The sequence below is a fragment of the Hyla sarda genome, chromosome 4 (genome assembly GCF_029499605.1).
Source record: "Hyla sarda isolate aHylSar1 chromosome 4, aHylSar1.hap1, whole genome shotgun sequence".
NCBI classification, from domain to species: Eukaryota; Metazoa; Chordata; class Amphibia; order Anura; family Hylidae; genus Hyla; species Hyla sarda.
The window spans coordinates 211,481,378-211,496,624 of NC_079192.1; the positions used below are offsets into that span (position 1 = coordinate 211,481,378).

General features: G+C 44.3%; 1 protein-coding gene across 8 annotated transcripts in view; it reads left to right on the forward strand.

Moving 5' to 3' along the window:
* Positions 1-15,247, forward strand: part of CACNA2D1 (calcium voltage-gated channel auxiliary subunit alpha2delta 1) — a 716,537-nt gene that overhangs the window by 602,315 nt on the left and 98,975 nt on the right. For all 8 annotated transcript variants that reach the window (XM_056573417.1, XM_056573410.1, XM_056573413.1 and 5 more), the window contains 2 exons: positions 9,822-9,890; positions 13,961-14,035. In XM_056573417.1, coding sequence (XP_056429392.1) covers positions 9,822-9,890; positions 13,961-14,035 — 144 coding nt within the window. The remainder of the gene's footprint in view (positions 1-9,821; positions 9,891-13,960; positions 14,036-15,247) is intronic.

Consider the following 15,247-nt stretch of genomic DNA (forward strand, 5'->3'; position numbering starts at 1 on the left):
CGATGGAGGCAGGTAAGGGGATCCCCGTCCGCCATTACAGATGATCGGATCACCGCGGCAGTGCTGCGGGCGATCCAATAATCTATTTTAACATGCGCACTGCCGCAGATGCCGTGATCTGTACTGATTACGCCATACCGATCGCGGATGTCAGCCATTACCGGCTGGTCCCCAGCTGCTGCTAGCAGCCGGAACCTGCCGTGTATGACGCGAGCACCGATGCTCACGGTCATACACAGGACATAAATGTACGTCCTGGTGCGCTAAGTACCGCTGCGCCAGGATGTACATTTACGTCTGTGGTCGTTAGTAACAGGGGAAAGTAACAGGTGTGGGCAATATATACATATCACACCTGAAGGCAGATAAAAAGGAGAGAAGTTCACTTTGTCTTTGCATTGTGTGTCTGTCCACATTAATCATGGACAACAGAAAGAGGACTTGAGAACTGTCTGAGGACTTGAGAACCAAAATTGTGGAAAAATATCAACAATCTCAAGGTTACAAGTCCATCTCCACGTATCTAGATTTGCTTTTGTCCACAGTGCGCAACATTATCAAGAAGTTTGCAACCCATGGCACTGTAGCTAATCTCCCTGGGCGTGGACAGAAGAGAAAAATTAATGAAAGGTGTCAACACAGTATAGTCTGGATGGTGGATAAGCAACCCCAAACAAGTTCCAAAGATATTCAAGCTGTCCTGCAAGCTCAGTGAGCATCAGTGTGAACGCAAACTATCCATTGACATTTAAATGAAATGAAACGCTATTGCAGGAGACCCAGAAGGACCCCACTGCTGACACAGACATAAAAAAAGCAAGACTAAATTTTGCCAAAATGAACTTGAGTAAGCAAAAATCCTCTGGGAAAACGTCTTGTGGACAGATGAGACCAAGAGAGCTTTTTGGTAAAGCAGATCATTCTACTGTTTACTGAAAAGGGAATGAGGTATACAAAGAATAGAGCACAGTACCTACAGTAAAATATGGTGGAGTTTCAATGATATTTTGGGGTTGTTTTCCTGCCTCTGGCACTGGGTACCTTGAATGTGTGCAAGACATCATGAAATCTGAGTTTTACCAACAGATTTTGGGTCGCACTGTACAGCCCAGTGTCAGAAAGCTGGGTTTGCCTCCGAGATCTTTCTTGGGTCTTCCAGCAAGACAATGACCCCAAACATACATCAAAAAGCACCCAGAAATGGATGGCAACAAAGCGCTGGAGAGTTCTGAAGTAGCCAGCAATGAGTCCAGATCTAAATCCCATTGAACACATGTGGAGAGATCTTAAAATTGCTGTTGGGAAAAGACACCCTTCCAATAAGAGAGACCTGGAGCAGTTTGCAAAGGAAGAGTGGTCCAACATCCCGGCTGAGAGGTGTAAGAAGCTTATTGATGGTCATAGGAAGCGACTGATTTCAGTTATTTTTTTCTAAAGGGTAATAATTTTGTCCAGCCCATTTTTGGAGTTTGGTGTGACATTATGTCCAATTTTCTTTTTTTCCCCCCTTTTTTGTTTTAGTTCCAATACACACATAGGGAATGAACATGTGTATAGCAAAACGTGTGTTACTTCTTCACGTGTTTTCCAAACAGTGTGTTGCCTGCTGTTTCAATACTACAACTCCCAGCATGCCCAGACATCCATATCCTGTCCGGGCATGCTGGGAGTTGTAATTTTGCACTGATAGTGTTTATCAAACAATGTGTTGCAAGGTTTTTGTACAACTACAGCTCCCAGCATGCCCTGACAGTTTTGCAGCAGCTGGCGTCGCAAAGTTTGGAAAACACTGATAAATATATAGTACAAAAAAGAAAGTTGCAACAGCACTCTAGGTCAAAAAATTGAGGCTCTTAGCGCACTTTTTGATCAAAATGTGTCCCCCCATCCACCACGCGGAGGTGGCCTCATATCAGATGGGACCCTAACATGATAACTCACCTCTGCTGTGCATATAGCCTCTGACTGTGGGACATGTTAGATCAGCCATTGACTAAACCACCTCCAGTCTGAGAGGGGTGGGGTGCACGGCTAAAGAGGGTGCCACACCCCCCAACTTACAAAGTAAAACAATATATATATATATATATATATATATATATATAGAAAGAGAGAGAGAGATACATATGTGGTGGCCCAGTACGGGAGATGTTGTCCTGTACCCTTGCTGTCCTGTCAGGCAGCCTCCTTCAGTGTCCCCAGGGCCCCTTGCACCTTCCCCCCCCCCCTGTACATATGTTCTGCAGTGTATTGTAATATAAATTGTGTTGTATCTTTAAGAGTTATGTCATGTGATTGTTACTCAGGAGGTACCAGTGACCAGGTGATCCCAAGAGTAACCTATGGGCTCCCTGCTAGTCTCCCCTATATAAGCCCTGGGTGGAGCTAGCCTCTCTCTTTTTCTTGGTCTCTTGGATCTTAGAGCTCTTGCTTCCTGGTGAGGTCCAGTGCAGTCATGCCTATTGTGTGTGTCCAGAGTGTTGGAGGCCTCAAAGTCAAGTCCTGCAGCCACCATCAATTCAAGTAAGCTAAAGTCACAGCTTTATGAGTCAAGTCAAGTAAGTTCTTGTCATCTGTCAAGTCAGCGTGGTCTGCATTCAATTGTCCAGTCCTACTACAAGTCCCAGCAAGCCCTTAAGGTCTCTGCATCACTGGTCACCTCCTTGGGCCCTGACTGAACCGTATAGACTTTACCAGCTGTGTACCCTCAGTAAAGTTACCGTTGCCTGTAACTTTGCATCAGAGTCTTTATTACCCCCGTGCCTAGCCCAGGATCCAGCGGTATACCACACAGTGGCGTCACGAATACAAGGTATTAATGCACTCTTCCCCTAGGGTAACAACATCTGCCCTCATCACACCCCGCTACCACATGTACATTAGTGTTTTAGAGAGTGTCTCTAGTTGTTGCAAAACTACAACTCCCAGCATGGCCGGACGGCAAAAGCCTGTCTGGGCATGCGGGGAGTTGTAGTTTTCAGGGGCGGACTGACAACACTCAGGGCCAAATAAAGCAAGGGCCCCCAATCGGCCCCTGGCCACACCGCTTCCCCACCCCTATTCGGACATCAGCCTGATTGGTGATGTCTGGCATTAGCCGAGGGAGTGGGAGCAGGCACTGTGTGTACATGTACGCCTTGTGTCCTTAGGGCTCATTTACACAGACGGAACTGCAGTGTATCTTACGGTGCGGATCCACAGAAAATGTACCCTACAGTGCTGCCGCCGCTACAAGCAGACACGCTTTGATGTGCATGTTCGCCATGCGCATGCGTAGTATACTCGCACACATCGCAGCTGCCCTCGGGCTTGCTCAGGGAAAAGAAGGAGCGGCTGCGATGTGTGCGAGTATACTGCGCATGCGCACAGTGAACATGCACCTCAAAGCGTGTCTGCTCGTTGTGGTGGATTGCCGCTATGAGCAGACACAGATGGAGGCAGCACTGTAGGATGCATTGTCGGAAGATCCGCACCGTAATATATGCTGCGGATCAGTCCATGTAAGTAAGCCCTAAGGACACAAGGCATACATGTATGCACAGACACAAATGGAGGCAGCACTGTAGGGTCCAATGCCGGCGGATCCACAGCGTAAAATACCATGTGAATAAGCACTTAGAGTACGTTCACATATACAGGATCTGCTGTATATTTTCTGCTGCTGATTTTGCTACCTATTGAAGCTAATGGGTTGCAAAGTAAGCTGCACAAAATATGCAGAAAAAATATGCAGCAGATCCTGTACATGTGAATGTACCCTTAAGGGGTTAATGACAAATAAAAAAGCAGTGTGTTAACATGTTGTCGCCCCAGTGTTGTCAATTTCCCTCCTCCAGTGTCCACAGGTCACCAACAGGTCACATTACCAGAACAATTTTTTTGAAAAATCACGGCACAAATGGCACAGTTTTACCGCCAAATGTGTGTGTGTGTACATATATAAATGCATATAGCAATGTATAAATATTTATTAAATTATTATTGCATCAACATGAGTATACTTTTGTATCTCCAAACAAATAAAGATCTGTGTGTGTATAAGTATAGTATGCGATTGCTATAAAGGTATACTCTTGGATATAAATGTGTACATGTCTCTGTGTGTTTGGGGACAGTGGGAGGATGATGGGATTATGGTTAGGCTTCTTTCAAACTGCCTTTAGCACACGGCAGTGTGAGGTTCGCTGGGGGAGCCCGGGGAAATAGAGGGAGAAAAATGACTGCTTATTCTGTCTTTTTCTCCTGCTAATCCCATCCAAAAATAACGGCGGCCCCCATAATAGTAAATGGGAGCCACTTGGACCCTTTGCTCCCTGTCACAAGAATGACCATTAAATTTATCAGAAAAAAAAGAGACTTTAACGGACGTTCTCGATGGGTAGCAACGGCAGTGTGTAAGGGACCTTAGTGTGTTGGATGGTGGGAGTGAGAAAACTGGCAGGATGATGGAAGTCAGGCAGGTGGGAGGATCAGAGGCTGCAGCAGCACACACGCAGTAGTCAGTAATACAGAGTGGGGAGGTGGAGGCAAGTAATGTATATTGAAGAGCCGGTTTGGAAATGTCCGGAAATGTCCGGAGACCTGAGGGGAGGAGCGGATGTAATTTTGTCTGGGGCGCATGGAACTCCATCACACCACCCTCACCACCTTAGGATCAGGCACGATGGTGGTGGTGCCCTCTGCCACAAAGAGCAGTGGCTGCTTATAGTGGTGATGGGTAGCAGCCATATCATACCACGCACTGGTTCAGAACCTCAATATTACAATGCCATTTTGTAAAATTTGGGGGCATTTGTTTCTATGCAGTGCACCTTTGGGTAAAAACAACACACTACCTTTATTTTGTAGTGTAGGCCCATACAGTTACAACAATACCCAATTTATATGTTTTTTTTTTTTACTACTTAAGTTTTTGTACAAAAATCAGTATGCCTAAAATTGTACTATTCTGATCCCTATAAATCTTTTATTTTTCTGTATATGGGGATATATGAGGGTCATTTTTGCGCTGTGATTTGTAGTTTTTATCTGTACCATTCTTGTTTTAATGGGACTTTTTAATTGCTTTTTAGATATTTTTTATGGTATTTGAAGTGACCAAAAATGTGCAAATCTGGTTAGTGCACTATTAAAACTTTTGGGGCCCCACTTTTAGGGCCCCCACTATTTCTGGGCTACAGAGAGCCTCAATGGGGTGTAGAACACTTTGCCTCACTGTAACACGCATAGGGTGTGTGCTGGGTTAGGGCAATAATACTGTTATTCAGTATGACATGCAGATTCTTTTGAAAATGTCCTTCATGCCATGAGAATGTAGTGATAACACTTACCTTCCATTCTGAACTTCTTACCTGGCTTTTATGGATCAAAATTATTTATTTCAATTCTATTACATTTAATTAAAAAACTTACAAGTCACTGTTCATAAATTATAAAAAGTCTTTAAACAAAGTCTGCAAACTACAAGGCGATCAGATAAGTGCTAAACATTGTGATTCAATCTTTTATTAGGGAAGGGGGTTAAATGATCTTCATTCACTTTTTTTCACTTTTTTTTTGCAGTGTTATAGCTCCCATAGGGGGCTATAACACTGCATACACTGATCTTTTACATTGTTCAATGGTTTCTCATTAAAAAAAAAACATTGATCAATGATTCTGCCGCTTGACTTCTCATGGCTGGATTTCAGGCACTGAGCAGTCATTTGGTAATTGGACAGCATGGAGGCAGGTAGGGACCCTCCCGCTGTCCTGTAAGCTGTTCAGGATGCCGCAATTTCATTGCGGCGATCCCGTACAGCTCCCTGAGCTAGCTGGCATTAGTTTACTTTCACTTTAGAGTTAAACGCCGCGTCTAAAGGGTTAATAGCGTGCAGCACCACGATCAGTGCCGTGGGCCCGACCCGCTATGATGCGGGGCCACGGCGTTGCCCCGCGTTATAGAACGGGAGCGGACTCACGATGTACCAGTACGTCATGGGTCCTTAAGGGGTTAAACAAAGTCTGCAAACTACAAGGCTCTTATAACCAGCCTTACCCCACACAGTGACAAAGGGGTGTGCATGGGAGACAGGGGTGTAGAGGGGTGTACATGGGTGACAAAGGGGCATACAGGGATGACAGAGGGCTGTAGAGGGGGTGACAGAGGGGTGTACGGGGTAACCGTAGGGTGTACAGGTGTGACAGAGGGCTTTAGAGGGGTGACAGGAGTGTGTATAGGGGTGACAGAGGGGTGTACAGGATGACAAAGGGGTGTTCAGGGGTTACAGAGAGGTTACGAGGGGTGACAGAGAGGTGTAGAGCAGTGAAGAAGGGTGGAGGTGCACTACCTGAAGCTGAGTAGGCCTCTGTCGGTGCTGCCCCTGCTCCTTCCCTCCATCCACATCATTCTGCTGAGGGATCAGGGAGAATCCAGACTCCAGTGCTGCTCCACAGGAGAGGGAGGATACACGAGGATTGGAGCCGCAGCATTACCCATCCCGCACTGCACACAGACTTCCCTCCCCCCTGGCCAGCACGTCTGTGACTCACAGGTGTGCAGAGCTGGGCAGAAAATGAAAAAATGGTAGCGCCATATTTCCCACCAGAGTGTCCTGGCACCCTGGTTGGGAATCAATGCCTCAGTGTAATGTGTGCTGGACCCCCCTTGCAACAGCGCACCTGAGGCGATTGCCTCACTCGCCTCATTGGAGCTACAGCCCTGATTACAGAACATGCAAGTACAAAAAATGCAAACTTCAAAAAACACTAAAATCTGTGATAAAAGTGCCATCAGAAAAGAGGTAGTATTATATGGGACAAGGTCATCAAAGGTGGATTTAAAAGGGGACAGTTTAAGTTGTAGAAATGTTTGCAACAGTCCATTCCATAAACCTGAGTGAGGGGAACTCTGAGATTAATGTTTTGCCAACAGTCGGTTTCAAAATAATTTTATCCAAATTTGTAAATTTCTTCTACTTAAAAATGTTAACACTTCCACTACTTGGAACTGGAATAACCACGGCTGCTGACAACAGACTTGTCCTCCAATGCATCCTCAAAAAAATTGAAAAAAATTGAAATTAATTAAAATTAAATTAAAATTAAATTAGAAAAATCTCTTTAATCTCTTCAATTGTGACATCATATGGTCTCTCCACCCTGCTGCCACATCCAGACGCTCTGCGGCAGTGATTCTAATAGCGACACCTGTAATCTGCGTGTGACTTGTACATTTTTAAATAATATTTAATATAATTTAAACAAATAATTGCTATACAACCCACTGACTGTTGACTGGGGGTGTTAGAGGTCACTTGGGATGAAGTGGATGACCGAGTTAACCAATTAATGACGGCAAATCGGTTGCTGGTCGAGACACAACCGCTAGCTGATACCGAGAGCTCAGGCCTCTTGCTGCGACTCCTGCTGCCACTCATCCCTAGTCTGTTGCGACCTCTGCCTGATGAATTTAGGCCTCTGCCACTCCTCTGTGCATGCTCTGGCACTTCTCTACCTGACATACTTAGTGCGTATATGAGGGGAGTACAATACGTTTCACTACGATTAAAACAGTATTTGTCTACCAGCAGGTGTGTACTTTTGCCCGGCCTTTCACAGTATCTAGGCCCTTGAGACATTAACAGGAACTAACGAGTACACCACTTAGATGTACGTGTGTGGTATGCATTTATGAGGGAAGTACAATGCACTCCAGTACGCTTAAAAAAGTATTTGTGTACAACACCAGCTGGTGTGTACTTTTGCCTGGCATTTCACAGTATATAGGCCCTTGAGACTTTAACAGGAACAAAATAGTACACCACTTAGATGTATGTATGTGGTATGCACTTATGAGGGTAGGCCAATGCGCTCCAATACGCTTAAAAAAGTATTTGTGTACAACACCAGCAGTACACACCAGTGCTGCAGCACAGAGTCACTGTGTACTACACACAAAATTGCACTTTCTCTCTCAATCTCACTCCTGTCCTGATCAGTGCTTCTAGGCAGGATTTGTCCTTGAGCTGAATCACTGCTGTTCTGTGCAACACACTGCTCTCTGTCCCTCTCTGTAATAGAACACTGTAGTGACTGGGAGGTGAATCGCTGCTGTAAGAATGCTTTTCTGTGCAACACACACTGCTCTCTGTCCCTTTGTGCCACAGAATGCTTATGTGACTAGAAGGTAAATTGCTGCTGGAAAAATCATTTTCTGGCCAACACACGGCACTGTCTGTCCCTATCTATCTCTCTACAATGAAAGGCTGAAGTCACTGGCCACAATATGGCTGCCAATTATATAGGGCTGTGACATCACAGGGGTGACTGGCTGCTGATAGGCTGCATGCTGCATGTGATTCAGAGTCATCCCGCTTACCCCTGTTCCTGCCTTCCCAGGATTCCTTGCCCCATGTCCTGACATGTGGATCCGCCATTTTAGATGTCCTGGAGCCTAGACCTCACTAAATTGAGTGTAAACAAGCAATTCACGCAATCAAATATTGGCATTCACTGCAAATCGAATTTATCTTGAAATTCGTAATTAATTTGGATTTGTCATGTTAAATTTGCTCATCCCTAGCTGAGACCCCCGCCGATCAGTAGAATAGTGGGGATAAGCATGTACTAGTGTGCTTTACTTCCCGACTTTCAGCATTCTTTGTCTCGCTACTTGATTATAAGTCTATCCATGCTCACTCTTCTTACTTTTGGAGGTCTCAGAGCTGAAACTATGACCGAGCAAAACTTTTCACATTTCTCTGTGACATTGTTTTTAAAGTATTCTATTAAAAGAAGGTTGTGCATTTTGGCTCTTGAAATGAACTAATATTATATTCTATAGTTCTATTTTAGTTGCAACCAGAATCTGTTCTCAGTGTACTGCAATAAATTTACTGTATATAAAATATACTAGCTTTTGCCCGCAGCTTCGCTCGCATAAAATTTTGGGTAACATAGATTTACTTTTTACTATCCTATAGTAATGAGGCCGCTCTGGGTAAAGTCAACTTTGATCGCCGCGTCTAAAGAGTTAATGCCAGACATCTGCTGGAACAGCGATGTCCGGCATTAGCCACGGGTCCTGGCTGCTGATAGCAGCCGGGACCGTGCGGGTATGATGTGAGCTCCTGAGCTCGCTTCATAACTCTCCTGTGCTGAAGCGCCAGGTATACCCGGCGTTCTGCAGAAAGGGGTTAATTCATACAAACTTTGAACCCCCGTTTCACCCCTTCAGGGGTGGAATTTTAGAAAACGTTAAAACACTTGTTTCTTTATCTCTAATTGTTAGCCTAAAAACAAAGTGTCATGCCTCTAGCTTCAAAAATGACGGACTTCCATACAAACTTTCAACCCCTTTTTCACCCCCTTAAGGGTTTATTTTTCAAAAAAATCCTTTCTTATTCCTAGTCTACGTCTTAAAAACCAACATGTGTGAAAAAATTCAGCTGTCTAAGGGTTTAGTTTGGGTGTTGATGAGTCAGTGAGTCAGGCCTTCTCTTTATATATATATATATATATATAGATAGATAGATAGATAGAGAGATAGAGAGATAGATAGAGATAGATAGATAGATAGATAGATAGATAGATAGATAGATAGATAGATTATGGGTAGAACAAGGCTTCCCACTAATAGTGTTTTATGGCAAATTTCTCTCATCTGTAAAAACATCAGGAATGTGCTCACATGCTCACATATCTGTTACCTCTTACTAGCCAACATGATTGATGCTTTCATAATTTTTAAGAACATAATATTTACTGGCTCAATGGATCATAAGGTCCAGACTGAATATGAATATTGGTGTGCTGTAAACTCTTTTTCTTTATATTTGCAGGAGCTAGGCCTTGTTATCACTGGTACCTTGCCTGTGTTCAATCTCACAGGGGACAGAAAAGAAAATAAAGTAAGTTATACAAACCAATGTCTTGTTGTTTCAGGGCACCACTTTATTAGCGTAAACACTGACCTTAGGAATGAGGTGCTAAAACACCAATTACCATTTGTTATTATAAAGTCTTGACGCTGTTTGCAATTACACAGCTCTGCAATTTACTGGCTATTCAACAGACCAGTCTAGGGGGAAAATAGGCTAATAATATCCTTACTATAACATCACTCACCTCTTAATGTAGGTACTTAGTGCTGATGATTTTAATTTATTTTATATGTTAAAGACAGGTGTAATGTGCAATATCTATCTGAAAAAATGTTCCCAATTTCCTTTTTGCATTATTCGTAGCACCGAACACACAGGATTTCCATACAGCAAAAGTTTTCTTTTTATGACCTGCCAATATCATTGCACTCCAGGGAGGTGTCATATATAGCTATAAGTATTTAAGCTCATCCCTGCTAGCCTAGAGACATTCTGTTTTATTACAGAGAATCTACCAGTTCTGTGTTTACAGCTTGGAGAACAGATGCATACACTTTAACTAGTGAAGTGGCTGACAAGAGGATATGTGCTACTTGAAAGGCCAATAAAAAGACCTCTCATAATTATGGCTTATGTTTGATACTTAAAGGGTATTTTAATTTAATTTAAAAAATAATTTATACTACAATGTTCTCTCCTCACCGGCACCAGGATTGGTATTCCAGTCCTCCATAGTGCCCCTGTTTACTTTCCCTGATTAAGCAATGTTTTAGCTATCCTGAAACTGCAACAAGTTACAATTGTCATCAGGAGAGCTAGGAAATCACAACATCAAGGCAAATAACAGAGGGGATGAGGAGAACTGGAACATGGGTGCTGGAGTGGGTGATGTGAGTACAGTGATTTTTTTTATTAAATCAAAATATCTCTTTAAATATTAAACATTTACATTATTAATATAACAATGGAGCTGACACTGTAGGATCTGTTAATAGGGATGTTTCACCATTAACACTTTTTCCCCATCTACATGATGTAGCGTGCATATGTGGCTTTGGCTGCATTGTGATGGGAGCTTTAAGAACCCCATCTTAAAATTACATGGAGTCCCACATAAGGGTTAGGTTCCCATAGTTCAGAATGGTGCAGTGATCATGTGTGTTCTCAGCTCCTCCATTCATTGTCTATGAGACTGTCAAATACAGCTAACTACAGTGCTTGTGTTTCTTTGGTAGTCGCATAGCCAGTGAATGGAGTGACAGTGCACAGCTAAACAATATTCCCTTCTTATGGCAGCTTTGGGAACCCACATATTGAATTTATATAGTGTCCCAAAGTTGAGACCCCAATTATTTTCTATCCTGTAGATATGAGATAAATGATAAAGGTGAGAAAACCCCTTCAACAGATACTAAAAATGTGCAGAAACTAGCTTCTTCATATATAAAGACTGCTATGCATATGGGAGCAAAGGGAAGACAGTTCAATCATCATTAAAACACAGTGGAATAGGTTGCTATAGCCAATGAACACTTACAGTCTACCTGTCATTAAAACTTTTTATATATTGTAGATAACACCATTATATGTATTTACATTGGTTAAAAAAATGTGTATATGCTTGTCCCTGCAGCTATTGCATGTGTGTCTCTGTGAGGAGACCAAATATAGGAAATGTGAGTGGACAAGCAGGGCTCTGTGAACTGAGGACAAGCAGGGTTCTGTACACTGAGGGCAAGTAGGGCTCTGTACACTGAGGACAAGCAGGGCTCTGTGCACTGAGAACAAGCAGGGCTCTGTGCAGTGAGGACAAGCAGGGCTCTGTACACTGAGGGCAAGCAGGGCTCTGTGCACTGCAGACAAGCAGGGCTCCGTACACTGAGGACAAGCAGGGGCTCTGTGCACTGCAGACAAGCAGGGCTCCGTACACTGAGGACAAGCAGGGCTCTGTACACTGAGGACAAGCAGGGCTATGTGCACTGAGGACAAGCAGGGCTATGTGCACTGAGGACAAGCAGGGCTCTGAACACTGAGGACAAGCAGGGTTCTGTACACTGAGGACAAGCAGGACTCTGCAGTGAGGACAAGCAGGGCTCTGTACACTGAGGACAAGCAGGACTCTGTGCAGTGAGGACAAGCAGGGCTCTGTGCAGTGAGGACAAGCAGGGCTCTGTGCAGTGAGGACAAGCAGGGCTGTGTGCACTAAGGACAAGCAGGGCTTTGTGCACTGAGGACAAGCGGGGCTCTGTGCACTGACGACAAGCAGGGCTCTGTGCACTGAGAACAAGCAGGGCTCTGTGCAGTGAGGACAAGCAGGGCTCTGTGCAGTGAGGACAAGCAGGGCTCTGTACACTGAGGGCAAGCAGGGCTCTGTGCACTGTGGACAAGCAGGGCTCCGTACACTGAGGACAAGCAGGGCTGTGTGCACTAAGGACAAGCAGGGCTTTGTGTACTGAGGACAAGCAGGGCTCTGTACACTGAGGGCAAGTAGGGCTCTGTACACTGAGGACAAGCAGGGCTCTGTGCACTGAGAACAAGCAGGGCTCTGTACACTGAGGACAAGCAGGGCTCTGTGCACTGAGGACAAGCAGGGCTCTGTGCACTGAGGACAAGCAGGGCTCTGTGCACTGAGGACAAGCAGGGGCTCTGTGCACTGACGACTAGCAGAGCTCTGTACACTGAGGACAAGCAGGACTCTGTGCAGTGAGGACAAGCAGGGCTTTGTGCACTGAGGACAAGCAGGACTCTGTACACTGTAGGGCTCTGTAAACTGAGGACAAGCAGGGCTCTGTGCACTGAGGACAAGCAGGGCCCTGTGCACTGAGGACAAGCAGGGCTCTGTGCAGTGAGGCTCTGTGACATGCGCCCAACTTACACAGCAGGATGATTGACAAGCTGGGAGCCTGCACAGAGCCCTGATTGTCCCGCCCTTACTTCCTGTATTTGATCTCCTCACATAGACACAGGCAATAGCTGCAGGGACAGCATTTTATCACAGAAAAATATGCACATTTAAAAAATAAATGTATATTACAAATATTCATATAATTGTATTATCTACATTATATAAAAAGTTTTTATTAAACAATAGTATATCCTCCTTACTGAAGGGCCAACCCTATATACTTTAGCTTTACCTAGGGTCAGATGGGTTGCTGTAAAAAGTTAATGACTGATTGATATATAGAAGTCTGAAAGATGAAAAAAATCTTTCCAACATCTCTTTGTGCCTTCATTATTCAATGTTCAGGTTTATATACTTTTGACCATGCATTGTATCAGTATGGAAGCAGTCCTGCCTTGGTTATGCTGATGTTGTATTTACAGAATGTATGAGAAGTCTTCTAGAAGTGAAAACTATACAGAGAAAAAAAATGTTTTATGTACAATTTACATGGAAATGGTCATTATTAAAATAACCTTAAAATAAATCAATGTTCTCTGTTAAGCTTTCATATGTGCTAGTCATCTGTTTACAGTTCTCTCCTCCGGCTCCTGCTTTATAAAAAATAAACCTGGGTGGATATAGACATAAGATGTCCTTTCGACAGTGAGGTTTAGTCATTTTTATCATGGCACGCTATATTTCTGTACCATAAACTGAAATCCAGCATGGGAAATCTCCTTGTTGATTTCTAGTGGTTATTGATGGTGCTTTTAAACTACCCACAGTATAAATCTTAGAATCATTATTAAAGCATTTGTTTTATTAGACTTTCTAATCTCAGAAGGGAAAATCACTCTGGGCTTCCTGACAAAAGTGCATGTAATATAAACTTGGCCACACACATTAAATATTCTTTATTGGTTCCATGGGACCAAAAGAAAACTCTAACGTTTAATTGAGGTCTGGGGGAAAATACAATCAATAAGCCTTATTTATGTAGGAAGTGTATTAACGTACCCTGTGCTTAGCTACTTACATCATGATTATCACTCCATGATGAACCGTAGGAATTATGTAACCTTTTTCTGATACTATGAAGCCTTAGTATCCAATTATTTACAGTAGTTTATGACCATCAGTCAATTCACAGCTAACATTTTATTGTATGATCTGAACAATTGTGTTGTCTTTTTTATGCCTTCTATTTTAGAACCAATTAATACTTGGTGTCATGGGTGTAGATGTTTCTTTGAAAGACATTAAAAGACTTACTCCCAGATTTACAGTAAGTTCATTCTAAATCCTACATATAACTTGTTAATAAATCATGTGAGACTGTGTTATATTTTATATTTAATCGTTTAGGTACGAGGTTATTTAATGAATGTTTTAATGTCTCCCGTACTGTAAGATATGACAGCCCAAGGAATACATTTTAGGGTCTTTCATATGCTTTTTTTATCCATTTTTCATTTCCATATGTTCCTTTCTAAACTAAGCAAGTACAGTTACTGCACTGTGTACTGTGAATATCTGTAGATATCATTTATATGTTTGCTGATGTTTTTGGCAATTTGTATGCACCCTTTACCCTTTTTTCAGTTATTGATGTTGAAAAATACAAATCTGTACTGACTTTATTGTTACGCCGAGCGCTCCGGGTTCCCGCTCCTCCCCGGAGCGCTCGCTTCACCTCCTCCGCTGCAGCGCTCCGGTCACGTCCTCTGACCCGGGGCGCTGCGATCCTGCTGCTAGCCGGGATGCGATTCGCGATGCGGGTAGCGCCCGCTCGCGATGCGCACCCCGGCTCTCCTACCTGACTCGCTCCCCGTCTGTTCTGTCCCGGCGCGCGCGGCCCCGCTCCCTAGGGCGCGCGCGCGCCGGGTCTCTGCGATTTAAAGGGCCACTGCGCCGCTGATTGGCGCAGTGGTTCCAATTAGAGTTATCACCTGTGCACTCCCTATATTACCTCACTTCCCTTGCACTCCCTTGCCGGATCTTGTTGCCTTAGTGCCAGTGAAAGCGTTCCTTGTGTGTCCCTTGCCAGTGTTTCCAGACCTTCTGCCGTTGCCCTTGACTACGATCCTTGCTGCCTGCCCCGACCTTCTGCTACGTCCGACCTTGCTTCTGCCTACTCCCTTGTACCGCGCCTATCTTCAGCAGCCAGAGAGGTGAGCCGTTGCTAGTGGATACGACCTGGTCACTACCGCCGCAGCAAGACCATCCCGCTTTGCGGCGGGCTCTGGTGAAAACCAGTAGTGGCTTAGAACCGGTCCACTAGCACGGTCCACGCCAATCCCTCTCTGGCACAGAGGGTCCACTACCTGCCAGCCGGCATCGTGACAGTAGATCCGGCCATGGATTCCGCTGAAGTTCCTCTGCCAGTTGTCGCTGACCTCACCACGGTGGTCGCCCAGCAGTCACAACAGATTGCGCAACAAGGCCAACAGCTGTCTCAACTGACCGTTTTGCTACAACAGTTGCTACCACAGCTTCA